The 22,226-nt window shown below is 26.2% G+C and overlaps 1 protein-coding gene across 1 annotated transcript; it reads right to left on the bottom strand.

Moving 5' to 3' along the window:
- Nucleotides 1-192: 192 nt before the first annotated feature.
- Nucleotides 193-22,208, bottom strand: LOC117176721 (peptide-N(4)-(N-acetyl-beta-glucosaminyl)asparagine amidase). The gene is made up of 6 exons (XM_033366983.1): nucleotides 21,713-22,208; nucleotides 18,136-18,446; nucleotides 11,516-11,740; nucleotides 6,067-6,241; nucleotides 5,410-5,829; nucleotides 193-898 (listed from the first exon to the last, which is right to left on the bottom strand). The coding sequence occupies exons 1-6, from the start codon at nucleotides 21,932-21,934 to the stop codon at nucleotides 317-319; spliced, it is 1,935 nt and encodes a 644-aa protein (XP_033222874.1). The 5' UTR covers nucleotides 21,935-22,208; the 3' UTR covers nucleotides 193-316.
- Nucleotides 22,209-22,226: the final 18 nt, after the last annotated feature.

Genomic DNA, 22,226 nt, shown 5'->3' with positions numbered 1-22,226 from the left:
CCTTCATTTCATCTTACCTTTTTCCTTATTTTATTCTTCAAAATTGTAAATTTATTGTAAAATTTGCTTTTAAAACCGCGTGCTTTTCATCACTTCTGATTCCGGTTTAATCGTAGCCAATCAAAACAGTTGGAAGTCGTCTCACAACTCTACCTAGAGGATCTCTAGGTCTTTTAAATGAGAAAAGTCTGATAATTAACTGCATGTTTTATTATGTCGTCAAATAAAATGTTTAGGTTCATGTTGAAAGTTCTACCTTCAATATAATACATAGATAATTTACAGAATTAGTCATACGTAGACTGTAGTCAGTAATTTACAATTGGCGTTCTTTTAAAGATATCCTAATTATCAAGGAATGTTCCTTCTTGGAATTGAGACTTTGTCGAAAAAGCTGAGCGTGTTGCCAAGCTAAATCTCCATTTCCTCCAGAAAGGGTCGCCTTGAGATTAACTCGCACAGCTCCTTTCACACTAGTCTCGAAATTTCGACAATCTTCGACCGCAATTAATTCAACTTCTGCCTCCCTTTTCGGATAGAACTTCTCGACCTTCCACCGAACGTTCGCCTCATGAAAGGTTCCGATCGTGGCACTTAGTTTTAAACTATCAAAGGCTAGATTTGTTTCGTTAATCTCTAATTCAAAAGTCCAACTCACGAAACCGGATTCTCTTCCAGGAGAACGTGCGAGATAAACCATTTTCCAATCTGCCTCCTCCTTCCGGAAAATGCCACCTTCTGTATTCTCGATTCCTGCCTGCCAAGTACTCCTTTTTTCGACTTTCTTTCCACTGCTTTCGTTTCGTGCCTCGTAAATGTCTTCGACAACAAAATAACGCAGCTCGTATTCACGAACTCCAGTTGGAATGCGCCACTTTTTCGGCTCGTGTGCTTTTGCCTGATCAAAGAAAAGTAATAAGTCGAGTTTTCGCGCTAAAAAGTAGAATTTTCTGTAAGCATTTTGACTTTTAAGCTCAAAAAGATGAATTTCCAACTAAGCAGTTCCATTTACAATTAGACAGTTGAACTTTCAAAAGAAGGAGATGAATTTTTGACAAAAAAGTTAAAGAGGGAGAGAAAAATAATTCAACCTAAAAAAAAGAAATTTTCTAGAAAAGAATAGAACTTTCAACTCCAAAATATAAATTTTTAACAAAAAAGTTTTGTTTTTAACAAAATAATTGAAATTTCTATAAAATTGTTGAATTTTCAAGACAAAAAGACAACTTTCCTACAAAAAAAGTTTAATTTAGAAGCAGAAAACGTGAATTTTCTACCAAAATGTTAAAAATTTCAAGTCCTAAGGCGAATTTTCAAGAAAATAGTTGAATTTTTAAACCGTAAGTATGAAATTTCGACAAAAAAGTTCATTTTCAAACAAATAGTTTAATTTTTTACACAAAAAAATCAATTTTCATCAAAGAAGATTTATTTTTCATAAAAAAATATCCAATTTCAACGAAAACTGGAATAGTTAAACTTTCAGTTAAAACAAATAATTTTCAATTAAAAAAAAACGAATTTTTAACCAAATAGAATGAATCTTCTACCAAATAAATATTTATCAAAGTAGTTAAATGTTTAACCAAGTACTCAACTTTCTACTGGTTAGTTGAATTTTCACCCAATATAGATGAAATCTCAACGAAAAATGTAATAGTGAATACTTCAACTAAAAATGATTACAATTTTAAATCGAAAACTCAAAAATAGTTTAATGTTGAACAAAAACAAATTAATTTTTAACCAAACACTTGAATTTTTAACCATAAAATGTAAACTTTAAAACCAAAAGTTATGAATTTGCAAAACAAGACAAATTTGCAACTATGAAAGATATTTCTAACAAGAAAGTTAAAACACATTAACCAAATTGTTGAATTTTCGAGCCAAAAATGAGACTTTTCTACTAGAGTTAAATTAAAAGTTTAATTTTCAACCAAAGTGATAAATCTTCGATAAAAGAAATTAATTTTTAAAAAGTAGTTCACTATTCAAACAACGAAGATATTTCTAATAAAAACAATAAAATATTTCAACCGAATTGTGGAATTTTCTAGCCAAAAAGGAGAATTTTCTCCAAAACAGTTGAATTTTCAACTTAAAAATATAAAATTTTAAAACAAGTAAATTTTCAATAAAATAGTTAAGTTTTTAAACAAAGAAATAGGTTTTCGAATTAAAAAGACAAATTTGTAACTGATAAAGATATTTCTGCGAATAGAAATAAAAAATTTCAAGTAAATTTTAGAATTTTTGTGTCAAAAAGGAGAATTTTCATACCTACAATTTTTGTTTTATAATCTAATTTTCGATAAAATAGTGACAATTTTAACAAAACAATATTTTTATAAGAAATGTGATATTTTAAAATAATATTAAATGTTAAATAAAGAATTTTTATATATTTAAAATCCTTCTCATACTAAAGACTCTTTTTTCTTTAAAAAATATCATAATTGATAATTAAATCTTGATACTTAGAATTAATATTTTAATATTTTATATTACATTTAATATTTAAATTCATTTCCTTCAAGAAATAAAACTATAAAAATTCATTAATAAAATTTTATATTTAAATTTAAAATCGTTATATTATTTATAATAAATAATTGGGTAAGTTAAAAAATATATTAAACTTGTACTACGCGAGGAAGCTTATTCTAGTTTCGAAAAGAATAATTTGGTTAGATATAATACGATCAATTTTACAGTTCTTATGCATATTTACTAGCTTCAGAGAATTACCCGCGTAATTTATATACTGTATTTTCAAACATCCTACATTTTTAAGAGCGAAGGGGAAAAGGTAGAGTTTTTCAAAAATAGGAGGAAAAGGCAGAATTAAAAAAGAGGGAAACGCAGAGGAATAGGGAAGAGTAACAGTACAATGAAGGGGGGGGGGGGGGTCAAGATATTTTGTTACGATTTGTTACAAAAACTTTCTGAAGATTGTCTTTTTAGTCATAAATTTTATTATTTGATTGAAAATTAAAGAATTTTCTTTAAAATACATCCGTTTTGGTTGCAAATTCAATTGTTTTGTTAAAAATTCGTCTTATTCGGGTTAAAAATTCAGCTCTTTTCGTAGAACATTAACCTTCTGTTAAAAATTCATATTTTGTCACTGATAGATCAACTGAAATCTTTTTTGGATGAAAACTATTTTTTTCTGAAAATTTGTCTTTTTGATTTCAAAGTTCATATTTTTTAATATAAATATTTCATATTTCTTGGAAAAAATGCAACTATCTTGTTGAAAATTAAACTATTAACGAGAAAATTTACTTTTTGTTTAAAATTCATATTTTTGTGTTGAAAAGTCAATTTAAATCTTTTTGGATGAAAATTCAACTCCTTTTTTGATTTTTAACTTTTCTTATTTAAAAATTCATTTGTTTTAGTAGAATTTTCATTTTTCTTGAACAAAAATACAACTTTTTAGTTTAAAATTTAACAATTTTGTTGAAAATTCATACTTTTTTGTTAAAATCTATTTTAAAAGAAATTCCATCTATCCTGCATAAAAAAGCAACTATTCGGTTGAAAAGTCCACCTCTTTCTTGGAATTTTGTCTTTATGTTTTAAAATTCGCCTGCTTTAGCTGAAATGACATCTTTCTTAGATAAAAATTCAACTGTTTTGCTTAACATTCATCTATTTCCTAGAAAATTTACTTTTTGTCTAAAATTCACCTATTTAAGTAGAGTTTTCATTTTTCTTGAACAAAAATCTGAACAATCTTGTTAAAAAGTCATACTTTTTGGTTAAAAATTCGACTATTTAACCAAAAATTAACTAATGTTTACAACTCATATTTTGGTGTGGAAAAAAGAACTGGAATTTACTTGGGATAAAAATTTAATAATATTAAAAAATTTTTTTTTCAATTCATCTGTTTTAGAAGAAATTTCATATTTCTTGAATAAAAATGCAACTTTGCAGTCGAAAATTCAATTCTTTCATTTGAGTTTTTATTTTTTATTTTAAAATTCACCTGCTTTTGCACAAATGACATCTTTCTTGGACAAAAATGCAACTATTTGATTGAAAATTCGAAAATTTTGTTGAAAAGTCATACTTTTTGGTTGAAAATTATGCTGCTTTGTTAAAAAATTTACTATTTTGTGAAAATGTACCTTTTGTTTAAATTCAATATTTTTATGTGGAAGAAAGAACTGAAATTTATTCTGGATGAAAATTCCACTATTTTTTTAAAATTATTTTTTAATTAAACATATACCTGCTTTAGCAGAAATTCCATCTTTCTTGGATAAAAATGTGACTGTTTATTTGAAAATTCAACTATTTTTTTTAAAAGTCATACTTTTTGGTTGTTAATTCTACTGTTTTATTGAAATTTTTAAACTATTTTACAGAAAACTGACTTTTGTTTAAAATTTATATTTTGGCATTGAAAAATTAACCAACCGTTTTCGGTTGAAAATATATTGTTTAGTCCAAAAGCCTTTTTTTGGTTAAAAATTAATTTTTTACTTGAAAATGTAGCTTTTTTATTTTTTTTAACATTGATATTTTTTTAGTTGAAAATTCTCCTTTTGTGCAAAAAAAAATTTTTTTTTGGTTTGAAATTTCATACTTGTAGGGTATAAATGCACCAATTTTGTGGATAATTAATTTTTTCCTGAAGTCATACTTTGGTTTGAAAAATAAATGTTAGGTTTGGAAGCAGCTTTAAGTTGTACCTTGCTTTTTGGGCCCTTATGACACTATTTTGTTGGGAATTTATCTTTTCAAGTTGAAAATTCAACTATTATGTTAAAAGTTTAATTATTTTGTTAAAAATTTAAGTATTGTGTTAAAATCATCTTTTTGAAATAAATTAATAAATTCGAAATTTGTATCTGAAATACAGTTTTATTCTGTCTATAAAAGCTTTTATGTTAATGATATTACAAGATTAAAGTGCAGGTATTTCAATATTAATGATCCAGGAAAATAAATAATTAGTCAAGGAAAAATCAGGGATTTTAACAACTAAGTTCTCTAATAATCTGATTAATTCTGCTAGGAATAACTAACAAAACAATTCTAGAAACTAAAAATTACGTACAGTAATTATGTAAAGCCCCTTGTTTAGAAACATGTGTCTCTCATTTTAACTCCTTTTGTGCAATTAATTATATTACACAAACTGTACTCTTTGAGTATGTCTCTTTTTAAACTGATTGTTTTAAAAAGACTTGTTTTTTCAAACCTTCTTGCTCAATTTCGTTACACAATTTTACTTTTTTAAGTTTATAATAAAAAAATTCAATTTCAGAAATAAACAGAGACATTAAGCCGCAGACTCCACTTTAGTTCTCTAGAGTTTGCTTCTTTATAGTGTTCTCAAAAGATCGGTTCTTGATCATATCTAAAAAAAAAAAAAAGAAAATTTCTTACTTGTGTTTCACCCCGGGCTAATCTCCACGCCAAAGATCCAGAACTCCGTCCTTCGTAGTTATCCTCATTCTCTTCATTCGGTTTTTTGGAACCCGGTGGTGCAGGCAACATATCAACCAGTTCCATGAGTCTGCGTTTAATGACATACTGTCTCCTGTTTGAGCTTACAGAACTTTGTCTCTGAGCGTTAAGCTTGGAAATGAGAACCGCGAGGTTCTCCTCTGTGCAGAGATTCCTCCGTTTTTTCACAGACTTTGGATCCCTCGTGTAGCGCCAGGTTACGTCTTGAATGTCGTCTTTCGAATAGGCTATCACATAAGACAATTTCTTTCCCCAGCCCTTCTCGTACATCAGTGGCCGATCCATTGTATTCTCGCAAGGATCTGCGTGAATCCACCTTTTGTTCGTCACAGACCAAATCTTGAAAAAACAAAGCATTTCAGAATTAATGACTTTAAAAAAATATTTGTGTCATTTTTATGGATTCCCTGATCGTCGCATATCCTTACTGAAATGGAATAAAACCTTTAAAAGCCCTTCCTTTCTTTCAAATAGTCTTCGTTCCAGATCTAAAGCCTGGTTGTTGAGCTTTTTATGAACTATAATGTTCTTTTATACCCGTGAGCTTTAAAAGTAAGTTTCCCCAGAATTTATTACCTCGGTCCAGACGTGGTCAGTTTTATCAACTACAAGCCTCGCGTCATAACCAAGTGATCGACATATGAGAGTGAATACATTAGCCCATTCACCGCAACGTCCCTGTCGAGTTGACAACAATGGGCCAGGATCAGTATATCGCGGAAAATTCACTTTGTTTCCGCAGCTGTCGCATCTAGAATATGAGTCAAGCTAAAGTAAGTATCACTTATTTACAGGGCTGCCACCAGTGCTGGGCTCAAATTATTAAAATCTATTGAAAATTCCTCGCTATGTTTTAATATATCCTAAAATATTTTTCATCTCTGGAAAATATGTAGCTGGAAATATTTAAAAATCTTTGATAGTCTAGGAAATTCCTCAATTCTCGTGAATAAATTCGTTGAAATTTATTAAAATATTATAAAATCCCGGGAAATGACATGAAATACTGGAAAATTTATTAAAGTATCTTCAGGGCTTTTGAAATCCCCTAAAACCATTAAAATTCCTCAGAATTTTTTAAAATATCCGAAACCCTTACAGGTACTATAAAATCATTTAATACCTTCCGAGATTCTTTAAAACCATATGAAAAATTTGTTTGGTAATTTTTAGTCACTTTTTAAAGAAAAAGTCACTATATTCACTTTTTAAGGAAACGGCCTATTTATTTTTGAGATTCTATCGAAAAAAAAATTTTATTAATTCAAGCATGCAATCTATAGTAATTTATGGGATGAAAATGCTATTCAGTATCAGACTTCACATTCTTTCCCGTTTCCCTCTTAATCTAGTTTTAATTCCTTTTTTTATCTATTTGTAAGAAACTTTTCGCTTTTCTTGTTTTTTTTTTGTTGCTTAAATGCGAACTGAATCAATGAGAGCCAATTAAAAAATACAACTTTTTTTTTATTGAAAGTCAATTCTTTTTGCTTGGCAAGTCTAATGGCTTCTCAAATTTCGTCTTTTTTGGCTTGAAAATTCAACTGTTTTTCTGAAAATACAACTATTTTTGGTTTCAGTTTAATGTTTATTATTCGAAATTTCGACCATTAAACGAATTTAAATGAAAGTGCAACTATTTGTTTGTAAATTTGAATAATGATTCATCTTTCTTGGTTGCAAATTATCTTTTTATTACAAATTTATCTTTCGGGGATTCAAAGACAAATATTTTCTAAAATATTTGATTTTTTAGCTTGTGAAATGCACTCTTTCATTAAAAAATCAGCTTTTTCGGTAAAAAAATTCATATTTTTTGGTTGAAAATTCAGCTGTTTGGCCGAGAAAATTTAGTTTAACCAATTTAATTAATTTAATTAATTCAAAAATTTATTTATTTTATTTTTATTTAATTAATTTAATTTAACTAATTTATTAATTTTATTTATAAATTAAATTTTTTTTAAATTACGAATTTAGTTTTTTTATCAATCTTTTTGAGATTGAAAGTCAAACATTTTCGAAAACATTCGACTTTTTAACTTAAAAAACTCAACTCTTGTTTTAATTCTTTCATAGAAAATTAAACTTTTTTTCGTTGACAATTCAACTCCTTAATTTAAAATTTAGCTTTCTTGGACGAAAGTGAACTTTTTTGGTTAAAAATGTCACTTTTTTGGTTGACAATTAATCATCTGTTTTGGTGAAGGATTCAACATTTTGTTAAAAATGATTTTTTCGTTGAAGATTTATCTCTTCGTTTAAAAACTCATGTATTGTATTGAAAATTCGTCTTTTTCACTAGAAAGTAAATCTTCTTGGTTGAAGATTCATCTGATTAATTGAAAAACTCAACCATTTTGTTAATTGTAATAATAATCTCTTTTGGTAGAAATTTCGTTTTTTTCTTCAAAATGAAATTTCGCAATTGAAAATGAATAAACTACTTTGGTTGAAGATTTATCTATTTTATTGAACATTCCTATTTTTCGTTAAAATATTAACTATTTTGGGCTACCTCCCCCCCCCACCCCCGTTTAAAACTGTTGATTTGGTTATGCCCCGATTTCACGTTTATACTGATTTTTTTAATGTTCATAGTAAGTCACATTGCCAATATGCCTATATTATCTACATGACCGTATAGTGAATTATAAACTTCGATAATAAACCAACAATTAAAATAAAAAAGCGATTTTCATAGTAAATGTTGGAATGTTCCTATTTGAATTTTATGTGGAAGTTAATCCGGGTATTATTGAATTTATAATCTAAGGTCCATTTTTTACAAAAAATGGAATAAACTTTTAATTTAAAAAATAATAATTTTAAATGATAAAAAAACTAGGTTTCTACCAAATAGTTTTTTTTAAATTTAATTATTGAACTTCGAATAAAAAATGCCGAATTTTCGATATAAAACAGTTGAATTGTCAAATAAAAAATATGAAATTTGGATAAAAAAGTTAATTTTATACCAAAAAAGACGAACTTCTAACAAAATACATGAATTCTCAATCGAAAAGTTGAATTTTCAACTAAACTAGATTAATTTCCCACGAAAATAACAGATTTTTAATGACATAGTTCAATTTTAACAAAAAGTGGAATTTTTACATAAAATATAACAATCTCCGACCAAAAATTCAATAGGTGAATTTTCAATTACCAAAGTAATTTTTTAACAAAGAAAAAAAGAATAAAAAAAAAGTTCAATTTCTAACCAATAAGATGAATTTTTAACTAAAATTTAGAATCGTCATTCAAAAAATGCATGTTTAAGAAGTTCAACTTTAAATCATAGTCGTTAAATTTGTAACAAAAAGATAAATTCTTTATCAAAAAGATTAATTTTCTACCATACAAACTAAATCTTTAACAAAGCTCAAGAATTCTGAAAAAGTGGAATTTTTACTAAAAAATATGAATTTCTAAACAAAAAGATAAATTCATTAAAATTCCATAATTCTCAACCAAAAAGTTGAGGTTTTAATAAAACAGATTAGTTTTCATTAAAAACAAAGAAAAAAAGATTTTCTAACTAAATTCAAGAATTCTAAAGCAAAAAGTTGAATTTTCAACATAAAGAATGAATTTTTAAATAAAGAGATTAATGTATCAAAAAGACGAATTTTTTACAAAATTCAATAAATCTGAACCAAAATGTTTATTTTTAATCAAAGAAAGAAGATTTTTTAAACAAAAGATTAATTTACTACCAAAAAGACGAATTTTTAAAAAAGTTCTAGAATTCTGAACTATAAAGTTGTATTTTTAAACAAAAAGATTAATTTACTACTAAAAAAGAAGAATTTTTCATAAAATTTAAGAGTTCTCAACCAAAAACTAGCCATCATTTGTGAAAGTGATTCATAATAAATTTGTAGCTCTTTTTCGGGTAAGCAATTTTTGTTAGATAATTTTTTTCGTAACTTGTGTATTTTTTCTAAAAATTTACTTCTTTATTTTCAATGTTATTTTTCACGAATAAAACAAAAACTACGCGTCCTATCAAGAAGTCATTATTAACAAATTTGTAGATATTTTTAGGCAACATGAATTTTTTCATTCGTCCATTTTTGTATCTTGCATAGTTTGACCCCAAAATGGAAATTTTTATTTTTCATTATTTTTTGTACAATCAAAATTTAAATTTTCGATTTTTGAAGAAAATCCAAAAAGTTCTTATGATCATCTAGTAGAGCTTTCAAAAAGCAAAGTTTTTCTTGCCTTGATTTTTTTTATATCGAGCTTTTTTTGGCTTAAAATTTGGATTTTTCATTGATTTTGTAAATCTTATAAATTCTATACTTCTGATAATTTTCATTTTATCGAAAAAGTCATTAGGATAAATTGTTTGGCTTTCTTAGTACTACAAATAGCTGTACTTCACATCTTTAAATATAAAAGAAATGATCGCAACAATTTTGAAAATGGTCTCAAAGCGTGGAGATCCGTTAAAACACTGTGGTGTCCAATTTTGGACAATTTGAATACTTTCTTAATCATAAATGATGATAATGTAAAAAAAAAGATTTTTTGAACAAAAAGATAAAATTGCTACCAAAAACGATGAATTTTTTACAAAAAGATTAATTTGCTACCAAAAAGACAAATTTTTAATGAAATTCAAGAGTTCTTAACCAAAAAGTTGAATTTTCAACTAAAAAGAGGAAATTTTAAACGAACAGATTAATATTCTACACAAAAAAATCATCATCTGAAAACGTACTAAAAACGTTACCACATGCAGTTTTAGACATTTTTTTTCTAAATTGTAAAAAGTGTAACAAGATCCCTAAGTTACTTTTTTTTAGTAACAAGTTACAGTTACTAGATGAAGTAACTTTATGTTACCTAAGCAGTTATTTATTTTCACTTTCTTAATTTTATAATGCTCTTTTGGTTAAAAATGTATCTACTTTGTTGAATATTCGTATTTTTGGTTGAAATATTAACTATTACTATTACCTTTATTATTAAAATTCAAATACTCTTACTTGGTTGAAACTTGAACTTCTTTGTTAAAAAAATGTTTTTCAAGTCAAAGGTTTATAATTTTAGTTAAAAAATCATCTTTTTCTTTGAAAATTTAACTATTTTTTTAAAAATTCTTCTGTTTTTTGAAAATAAATCATTATAGCTGAAAATCTTACTATTCTATTGTTGATTTTCTAAATAGAAAATTAAACTTTATTGTTGAGAATTCATTTAATTTGTCGAAAATTAGTGTTTTGTGATAGAAAATTAATCTTCTGGGTAGAAAATTTAACTTTTGGGATAAAACCTGATCAATTTGGTTAAAATTGCAATTTTTTTATTTGAAAGATTAGGAATTTAAAAGAATTTAAATTGAATTTATCAAATCAATATAGCACCTGCGCAATATTTATTCAAAAGAAATTGTACCCTTATTATTCCCCTATTTTTGTGAAAATCAACATATTTATTCTGTTTTTAGAATATTTTAGGCTGTGAAGTATGCAATATTAAAATTTGAATGACTGTAATTGATAATTTTCTGATTTTCTAGTTCCTATTGTAAAGAATTGGAATATAAATACGGCAGTTAAATGCGAAAGGTTTCTTTAGCTTGTAATAATATGAATTAAAATTTGTCTGGCCATTAATTATAGAATTTATTCTAGCAATCAGCAATTGCAAGCTTGGATTTTAACCTCGAATTCAGCAACAGAATTTCATCTAATCTTCTATACACCAGTCACTAAATTAAATGCGTAATCGAATCAAAATTTCTTCAAAGATAATCGTTTTTATTGACATTACAGGACTGTGTTGGTCACTTTTAAACTTAACTTCGTCACTTTTTCTACTTTTTGCAGCTATATTAGGCTGTGGCAGCCCTGCTAACTGATTTATTATATTCTCTGCCTCCAGAGAAATAAAAAATTTATTAAAATTATTATTATTTTACTTAATTTAATGTTTTATTTGCTCTAGGAAATTAGGCAACTCACTATATTAAAAATTTTAATTAATATAGTTTGTTTTGCATAAAAAATACCTGTGTACTTCTACCCTGGATATACGAGGGTCTGTTGAAGGCTCAACTCCAGCGAAGGAACATTCATCTGAGCAAACATTACACTGTGGACTGTTTATCCATTTGAAAAACTCATATTTAAACCACCGAAGTAATTCTGCTAAAAGCAGATCCTCTATCGTGAGATCGTGCTCCGCAGATGTTCTGTTGCCACATTCATTTTCTCCGTTTTGCCTTTTCACGTCCCTTTTGTAAGAAAGATTTGCGTTTTTAGATTTACTTTAATTTTGTGTAATGGACGGCTTTAAAAATATGGGATTTGTGGAAGAACAACAGATGCAAAGTGGACAATTCTACCAAATATTTAATTTAAACATTTAATATTTACAATTTTGAAATTTAAGATTTCTAGAAAACTGTTAAATATTGAGGATTATGATTATATTTTAAATCCCCTTTTAACATTCAAAATTCAAATTCAACTATGAAATTAAGGGAAATTAAAAAAAGCGAGAATTTCACGATCAAATTTTGTCAAATTTAACTACGAAATTCTTGGAAATTAAAGAAGCCTAGAATGTAACGATAAAATTTCAGAATGACAATTTAAAGATGCCAATATGCCTTTTTGTAATTTGTCTCAAACTAACGTATACAAATGAACCTTTTTAACAGTATACATATACAAAGTTTATGTCGGGGAGAAAACACTGATTTATTTACAAGTTTCAAACTCCCCTTAATCATATACTGAAGTGATAAAATATTAATCGAAACTAAATTTCCGATGACACCACCTGCTTATCGAAGATTGCTTAAGTTAGTTTAATGTTAATTACATGAGAATTAACATTTATTACCTTAAACCAGCATTATTATATGTATGCTAAGGCGCGTGATTATTATTGCATTTTCAATTAATAATAAACAAACATGAACCTTAACCCTTGAAGGGCATACTGGGTGTCTAACACCCAGCGAATTATTTGCGCTTTAATAAAACGTACCAAATTTAAGAAAATGGAACATATGGTGCCAGATCAAAAAATGACAGGAAAACATATTTTTCTATGTTATTTGCACATAGTTTTGATTTTTATAATTTTTATACGCAGTTTAAGATCAATAAAATAGTTTAATCACGCAAAGTACGGTGTTTCATTTTTCATTAAATTGAAGCTTTTATTTTTCAGAATAAATACCTTTTTTGGAACAAATACTATAAGCCTAATTTTATTTTTGAAGCGCCGTATCACGGAAGTATTCAGGTAAAATTTTAAGTAAAAATATCAAAAACTTAAAAAGGTATGAGTTTTAGAGTGAAAGAAGTCATTTTTACATTTTTTTACCAAAAAGAATTTTTTAAACTATTTTAAATTTCAAAAACTGTTATGAAACCCTTTTCTCCTTAAACTAGATAGATTAAACATCATTAATTGAATTTCTTGTAAAAAACTATCCAATACCGTCGGCACAGCACACGTTTCAATACCCTTGGGGTGCCTAACACCCAGCATGCTCTTTATGTCATTTTCCGGAAGTGTGCTCTTTAAGGGTTAAATAAGAAATTATTTATTAAAAAAAAATTAAAATGTTTAAATTCAATGTTTTAATAGCATTTCAATAATATACATTAAATATATATAATATATTATATATATAATAATAATAATTAAATAATATACATTAAAAATATTAAAATTGGTATTTTCACTGCAATTTTTGAAAAGTTTCGGTTATAGTTTAGCATTATAACCAAATATATATATTTTTTCAAATCAAAAACATTAGATTTTAAAAGTTCATAACTTTTTTTAACAATATTAATTGGCCGACAATTTTTTAAGAAAGTAGAACCACAAATAAATAAATTCTTAAATTTTCGCGAACATAAGTCGTCTTTCCAATCATTGAAATCTTTGAAATATTCGTAAAATCTTTGAAATATTTGTAAAATCTTTGAAATTTTTGTCAATTTGTTGAAATCTCTTAGAGAACTTAAAATCTTTGTGAAATCTTGAAATTTCTGTAAAATCTTTTTAAATGTTTGTAAAATATTTGAAATCTTCAAAGTCCTTGACATTTTTTGAAATCCTTTGAAATTTGTATGAAATCTTTTAAATATTTGTGAAAGCTTTTTTCAATATTTGTTTGTGGAATCTTTTGCGCAGGTTTGAAATAATTGAAATCTTTTGAAGTCTTCTCAAATTTTTTTAACCTTTTTTGAAATCTTTGAAATCTGTTGTACTTTATCCTTCTTTAAATCTTTACGATTCTTGTATTTTCTTTAATCTTTATGATATTTGTATAAAATTTTTTAAATCTTTTGAAACCATATAAATCTGAAACCTTTCTAAAGTCTTTGAAAGATTTTGAAAGTTTAAAAATCTATGGAAATGCTCGCAGTCTTTGTGAAATCTTTGAAATAATTTGTACATGCCTTTTTAAAATCTTTAAAGCCCTTGTAATCTTTATGAAATATTCGAAATAATTAGGAAAAAATGGTAAAATCAAGGAAATCTTTGTCAAATTTTTCTTAAAACTTTGTTTGTGAAATATTTTTTATTTGTGAAAATTCGAAATTTTGTCAAATATTCTATCAAATCTTTCAAAATGTTTTGAAACCTTTCGAAATCGTTTAAAATCTTCCAAGTGTTTAAAAACCTTTGTGGCGTACTGTACTTTTTCCTAAATCTTTGAAATACTTTAAATGCTTTAAATTATATTTTGATCAATAAAAAACTTTTCAGTGGCAAGCTTTCTTGTAAACGCGATATTTCTTTCATAATAGACTAAAAGATTTTTTTTACTTTTCAAATTTTAATAAAGTAAGTTTTAAAATAAAAAAAAATTTATTCAAGGTTCTTGGAAAAAATTCAATGAGATTTCCAGGTTTTCAAGGTTAAAAAAAATGTTAAGGAGAATTTCAGGTTTTTAAGGTAGCTGGACACCCTGTATGAATAAGATATTAATTTTTAAATTGATTAATTCTCAGTTTTCAGTGCTTAGTTCTACGATTATTATATACTGAATGATGTATTTAATTAATATTACAATTGATTAAGACGTATGATAATTGTCTAAAAACGATATCAGACATTTTTTTAATGGTCGCCAGTACCAGAGTTTTATACACTGATATCTTCATGAATGGAACTAAAACACAAAAATAAATGCAACCAGATGGATGGATAACAATGGCATAACACTAAAAACAGAACATTTCAGAGACATATCAATAATATTGAGAAACAAGGATAATTACAAAGCTGTCTTTAAATTCTTCAAAAGCAAAGAAAATATTTATCGTATGAAAAAGGGTTCATATTGGTGGCAGAAAAATTAGTTAGATCCCTTTTCCTCTGCAAGAAATGTTTTTGTTAGTTTCAATTAAGTCAACCGACTTCATAGGCACAATTTAAGCGCTTCAATAAACGAAAATTTAATTTAAAAGGGAGTCAGTTTAAAATATTCAATTTAGAATATTTTCCAATTATATATTATTTAATTTCGAAAAGCCTCTAATTTTTTGGAATTATGAATGTTTTATTCCGACATTTTTTTAGTTCTATTTAGTCACGCAAATTTAAAAGAAATGTATGTGTTTGAAAATTGACTTTTCAACTTTGAATCTATTTCTCCGATTACAAAATGTTCACTGTTAAATGTTTCGATTTTGTGTGCACAATTTTTAAAGTTTCAATTGGACTATGTCAAATTTTGTTTGCTATATAAATATAAATTTTGTATTTAAAAAAAATGTATTTGGAATATCTTAAAGGCCTTGACTTTTAAAATGTAGAACATGGACGACAATAAATGAGATCTTGTACAATGTTCAAAACTTTGAATTTTAAATTATTAAATTTTAAACGCTCTAAATTTAAAATTGGTTAATTTCTAAATTGATTAATTCTCAGTTTTAAATGCATACTTTTAAAATTATTTAAATTTCTAATACTAAAAATAAAGATTGATCCACAATTTTAAATTATGTAAATATGAAAGCCATTTGTCACATAAGCACAATTTAAAAAACTTTTAATTTTAGCGACACCAAAAAAATTTCCAACTTAGTGAATTCGTAACTCTTCATTTTTTCATGGGGGAAACGACATAGGGGTATAAAATCTCGCATTTATTGTTCTGGTTGCCTAATGATTCCTTGAAGTTGTTTTATATTTGAAATTTGGAAATCAAATCTACAAATTAGTTAATAAATTTTTGTAAATATTATACATATTTTATGATAGTGATCTTCGCTCGTAATTAGTAAATAAAATCATAAAGTTTCGAAGAATATATATTTTTTAATTTATGCTATTTAGGTTTTTTTCGCTGAAAATAAGAATTTTTAAACAACTTTAGGTTAGGTTAGACTTATATACGTTATACATCAAAATATGATATTTTAAAACAAAAATCAGTTTAGGATCTATTAATAGTTTCAGATTATGTTCGTTCTTTTCGTCGGAAACTGATACTTATAATTACAAAATTGAATTTTAAAAGCCACTCGCAACTTTGCACAATTTTATATTATATTAGAGTTTTACGCCAAAAATTGGTATTTTAATACAGAAATCATTATAGTATAAACAAGACTTGTAATTTTTAACGTTTTTAGGTCATACTCACGTTTTTCACAGCAAATCAGTTTTTGAAACAAAACTCATTATAATATGCACAATCTTTTTAATCTTTTAACAATATTGTATTATGTTAGTGTTTTTGTCAGAAATTAATAGTTTTAATTAAAAAAATTGATTCCAAAGACGATTCTGAAATTTAAACAATTTCAGTTTATGTTAGCGTTGTAAAAAAATTAAATTGGTATTTTAAAATAAAAATCATTATAATTTGAAAAGCATTTATAATCTTTAAGCTATTTTGGACTAGTTTATTGGTTTTTGTCGGAAATTGGTATTTTTAATCACAAAAAAAGATACAAAATTTTAATATTCACAAATTTGAACAGTTTTAGGTTATGTTCGCATTATATACAAAAAATTGGTATTTTCAAACAAAATAATTGTAATTTGAAGAAAATTTAGATTTTTTAAACAATTTATTATTATTTTAATGTTTTTTGTCACAAATTGGTATTTTTGATACAAAAAAAAATTGAAAGAAGATTCACTGCAATTTTTGAAAAGTTTCGGTTATATTTTAGCATTATACACTAAATATATATATTTTTTCAAACCAAAAACATTAGATTTAAAAGTTCATAACTTTTTTAACAATATTAAGCAACGTTAGCGTTTCACACACAAGAATTGGTAGTTAAAACAAAAATCATTATAGTTTGGAAAAGTGTTGCGATTTTTAACCGTTTCTGGTTATATTAAAGTCTTCCACAGGACATCGTTTTTTAACAATAAAAGAATCATTAGAATTTGAGTAATATTTATAATCTTCTAATAATTTTGTATTCTGTTAGTATCTTCCATCGGAGATTGGTATTTTTAATTAAAAAAATTAGATTTAAAATAAGATTTACAATCTTCAAGAATTTTTTGTTGTGACAGTTTTTCGTCTAAAATTGAGATTATCAATAAAAAATAGTTAGATTTCAAAGAATATTTACAAGATTTGAGCAATCATGCGTTATGTTTATATTTTGTGCCACAGATTGGTATTTCTGATTATAAAATCAGCTATTTATAAAATTGTAATTCTTACCGCCAAAAAATTATCAAAGCAGTAAATTTAGAAGTTTTACATAGTTTTGTGAATAACTTTTTAATTTTTATTGCGGCGTCAACAGGACATCATCTGTCACTTTCTAATGGAATGAAAACCAACTCAAAATAAAATATTGAAAAAACAAAAGCATCCCTACTAACCACTTAGATTATTATTATTAATAATTAATTAAAGGGTGAAAGCTATCGGAATTATCTATAAAATGAACCAGGATTAAGTTATTTTGTACATTTTTAAGAAGATATTGCAACAGTAGTGCAAATTTAAAATATAAAATTTATAAAATTACACCAATTTATCACCATTATTATTGTCAAAATGTGTCAAGTTAAAACAAAAATGTTAGAGAAATTTCAATATTTTTTCTTCTGACTTATTTAAAATATGTATTGATTGGATTTTTACTCTTATTTTACCAAGATAAGCCGTTTTCGAATTTTTTCAACTTTTTTGTAGCAACATTTTATAGTAGAAAACGGAATTACTAGAATGTTTCATTTATAATAAATTTGATTTACATTTTAAGAAAACATTGAAATTTGCATTAATTTTGTAATATCTTTTTGAATAATTGATCTAATTAACATTAAAAAAATTAAAGCAATCATTGAAAAACTTTGATAGAAAAGAAGTACATTTTGTGATAGAAGAAAAAAATCCCGATTCTAAACAAAATTCCCGGTTTTTTTCCCGATCCTCTAGACACCCTGAATTTGCATCTAACTAAATAAATTCTAGGAAATTAAAAACGCCAAGAATCTAACGACCAAATTTAACTACGAAATTCTAGGTAAGTAAGGAAAACTCTAACGATACAATTTTCGGGCTTTTAATTTAAATGGAGAGTGACTTGTCCAAATTTGAGCACTAGATTCTCGGATTTTTCAATTTCCAAGAATTTCGTAGTTGTATTTAAATATTTTTCTTATTACCTTTGGATGCATCTCATTCTTTCCATTGCCCCTATTTCCAATTTGATGAGAGGTATTAGGAGTCTCGCTCTTTGCTGCAATTTCTGGTCTTCATAGCGCAAAACACTTTGGAAATGTGCTGCAATTTCGCTTAAAAAGTCTGGTGGTTCCTGAGGACGTTCTTGTGGAGTTTGTTTTGACGTTGAAGATATTTTGCAGTCACTAATCGATTTTTGTGGTGGATTTTTGTTCTGCGAATGATCTAGCAAACTTCGCAAATCTTCGAGTAATGAAAGTGGCGAATTATCCGGCAAGGAAAAACCATCGTCGGTCTGCAAATTTTATAATGAATATTGTGATTTTTAATTACAATTTTAATAATCTAATTTAAATTTCAGTTTCTTATTTATTTTCTATTTCATTATTTTAATATCAAAAAAATACCTGAAATTTTGTAAACTTTAACTTAAAACCTGAAATCACTTTCAAATATTAAAGCCTTTAAATTTGATGTTTAAAAATGTAATTATTAATCGAGGTTCAATTGAAGCAATTGAAAATTTAACTAAAAAATAAAAATAAATATCAGAAACTAATTTCATTGCATTTACTTTAGAGATCATATTTATATGCAAATTTTTATTATTTAAGGGCCCGGCCATTTTAACCCTAGAAATAAAAAAATGGAATTCCTCTTTTTTTAGAAAACAGATTTTTTAATTTTCAGATACTAAAAGTCTTCCTACAATCTTTTATATAATGCTATATTAATCGAATTTTATTGATTTTTTTCTATCTTTTTGGAAAGAGAAATTGGGTGAGCAAGTACAGAATACGTTGGCCAAAATGCTCTTGAAATAGAGGGAATGGGTGATTTTTCACGAATATAGGGAAACTTTCAAGTAAAAAGACGATTTTCCTACAAAACATTGAAATTTTAAACAAAAGTAACATTTTTAATCCAAAATGACGAATTTTCTAGAAGACATTTGCATTTTCAACAACAAAAATAATTTGCAATCGAGAAAGAAGAATTTTTAACCAAAAAGATGACCTTTCTTCCAAAAGATGAATTTTCAATCCATAAGGACGAATTTTCAATAGAATATTTGAATTTTCGACCAAAAAGATAAATTTAACAAAATAGTTGAAATATCAACAAAATAATTAATTTTTAAACAAAACATGAAAATCTCACCAAAAACAGTTCAACTTTCAATTCAAAAAGACGAATTTTCAAAAGGGAATTTCAATTTAAAAAAATTAATTTTCAACTAAGAAAGATTACTTTTCTACCAAAAATATGAATTTTTTACCCAAAAAGACTAATGTTTAATAAAACAGTTAAATTTTCAAACGAAAAAAACTACTTCAGCAAAATAGTTGAATTTCAACTAAAAAATATTAATTTTGACCCAAGAATGGAATAATTCAATTTTAGGTTTACAAAATTAATTTTCAACGAAAAAGCAATTAATTTCCAACTAAAAAAAGAATTGATAACAAAATAGTTAAATCTTAAGCCAAGAAGATGACTTTTTTTTACCAAAAAGACGAATATTAAACCAAACTGTTGAATTTTAAAGTACAAAACTGAACTTTCAACAAAAAAGTAGCTTTTCTACCAAAGAAGAGGAAACTTCGACAAAATACAAGAATTTACAAACAAGCAATTGCAATTATTGCCCAAAAAATATTACATTCTTACCAAAAAGTTTATTTTTACTAAACAGTTCAATTTTCTACGAAATTATTGAATTTTCAAGGAAAAGGGACATATTTGCTACGAAACAATTGAGTTTTTGACACAAAAGAAAATTTGTAAGCAAATAGTTAAATTTTTAATTAAAACTATGAATCCTCAATAAAAAAAAAGAATTTTTTACGAAGTAGTTCAACTTAAGGGTGGTAGTACAGAACTACTCGGAAATTGACAAAAGAGTGAAAAAAAAGTAAAATCAAAATCATTATTCAAAGATAAGGGAGACGCCCACTTCCGAGTTGACGTGCTGTTGATTTAACAACACACTTGATTTGAAAAAGTGATCTGTTTTCGAGGAAATAGTTGTGTCGATAAAAAATTTAATCATCAGTATAAACAAAAAATATAACAAGTTCCGAGTAAGTCGGCTGTCAGCAGAAAATAAAAATCGAATCTTCTATTTTTAAGAAAAAAAGTAGCTTTTGAGATACGGGGAAGAATAATCGAGCATAATCGATTTTTGACTAAAAGACCTATAAAAAAGAGAATTTATTTTTTATAAACAATTATAATTAGAAGGAATATCAATGCTGAAGGGGAGAAACCAAATTATTACTGCGCTCAAATCCTAAGCTAAAATTTTCATTACAATTTTAGTTACAATTTTTTTATTACTATATTAAAAATGAAATATTGAACTATTCCTTTTAACTCGGCGTCTATTTGATTTTTTTTAAACTTGTGATGAAATAAACCCATTTTCGGAAAAATGTTGGTAATCTATTTCTGAACTGATACCTATAAACTTTCAAAGTAGCTTCTTGTTCAACCATAAATATAAATTCTCAACAAAACGTGCAATAGTTGATATTTCAGCCTAAATAAATTAATTTTTAACGAAATATTTACATTCTTAACAAAATAGTGGAATTTTCAACTAAAAACATCAATTTATTAACAAAAAATGGAATAGCTACAATTTCAGATGAAAAAATTACTCCTAAGAAAACGAGAATTTTCAACGAAATACTTCAATTTTTCACTAAAGGAAAGAATTTGAAAATAAAACTATGAATTTTTATAACAAATAAAATCATTTTTAACAAAGTAGTTTAACTTTCGAAGAAGTGGTTATTTCTCCAACCGGAAAATATTAATTCGAGAAGAATTTACATCCAATTTAATTCCTAATTTTATTAATGATTAAAAAATACAATAATCATAAATATAACGCAAGAATGTTTTTTTAAATGTATACCTAGTGTAAAAGTTTATGACCACCTACGTTTTGATGATTGATAAAGTTCTCTTAATTTTAATTATGTCCAAGCTAAAATTTGTTTTCTCTGAATGATAGAATGCCCCCAAAATTCTGTATAAAATGATCCCATGATGAAGCCAATTTGTCTATTTTTTAAGTAGGAATTTCAAAAATAATGTAAATTTCAATGCTTTCTTTATTTTTCAATAACTTCCTCAATAACCAATATTTTTAAATGTATTATTCTACAGTACCGCAGTAGCGAAAACATCTTACACGTAGGCAAATAAAAATAAAAATGACATAAATATATATTTCAAAGGACAATATCAATTTTAAAAAATAGAAAAATTGGCTTCATCCTGGGCTCACTTTATACAGAATTTTGAGGACATTCAATCCTTTAAAGGGAACAAATTTGAGCAAAAAAGATGTGACCGTAAACTTTTGAACGGTAGTGAACTTACATTAAATAATATAATTTGTTAAGCCAGTGCACATTTAAATATTGAAAAACTGATTTTAAAAGCTGTCGAAACTAACTTTGAATTTGGTCGCAAATCTTGACAATATTTCTTGAAAAATCTTATTATAAATACTTTGATTAATAATGAATTAATTCTGCGAAATATTACCTTAATAAATCCAGCTTCAAATAAACACTTGATTGCTCCAGAAGCCGGTAAAAGTTTACTGACAACAATGGGATTACTCAAGCGAACTTTGCGGTATCTTGAATTTGTCGGATATTTTAAAATATTGTTGCAGAGTTTTGATAAAATTTTGCGAGCCTCACGTTGAATACTTTCTTCATTTTGTTCTAATAGTTTCAGACAATGCTTGAAATTTCCACTCATATTGCATTAGAGTTGAAAAGAAAATAATAAAAATGTACCAGTTTGCTAACGTGACAATAGTTATTACAAAAGTCTCTTCATCTTACACTTTTACATCCCCATTTTTAAGGAGATTGTTCGAAATAATAAAATGTCACGCTTGAAAAACACTTACAGTTTCCTGTTTGTCTTTCTCAATGGCACGGAAATCTTTTTTATTTGAGGAAAAACGGAGCACTAGGTACAACGCAAAAACTCAGCTGTTCATAACCTTCTTCTTCTTTGGTGGGTATGTTTTTAGCACTAGGTCCTC

Source organism: Belonocnema kinseyi, chromosome 7 (assembly GCF_010883055.1).
Source record: "Belonocnema kinseyi isolate 2016_QV_RU_SX_M_011 chromosome 7, B_treatae_v1, whole genome shotgun sequence".
NCBI classification, from domain to species: Eukaryota; Metazoa; Arthropoda; class Insecta; order Hymenoptera; family Cynipidae; genus Belonocnema; species Belonocnema kinseyi.
Note: the sequence above shows the minus strand (reverse complement) of the source record. Positions and strands in the feature narration are given on the sequence as shown.

What these genes read in the sequence shown, in the direction of transcription:
- LOC117176721 (XM_033366983.1), bottom strand. Translation starts at nt 21,934, where the DNA reads ATGAGTGGAAATTTCAAGCATTGTCTGAAACTATTAGAACAAAATGAA. An exon ending in TTGAAGCTGGATTTATTAAG is followed by an intron (nt 18,447 to 21,712) that starts GTAATATTTCGC and finishes TAAAATTTGCAG; the next exon opens with ACCGACGATGGTTTTTCCTT. An exon ending in TCCAGGGTAGAAGTACACAG is followed by an intron (nt 6,242 to 11,515) that starts GTATTTTTTATG and finishes CTCATATTCTAG; the next exon opens with ATGCGACAGCTGCGGAAACA.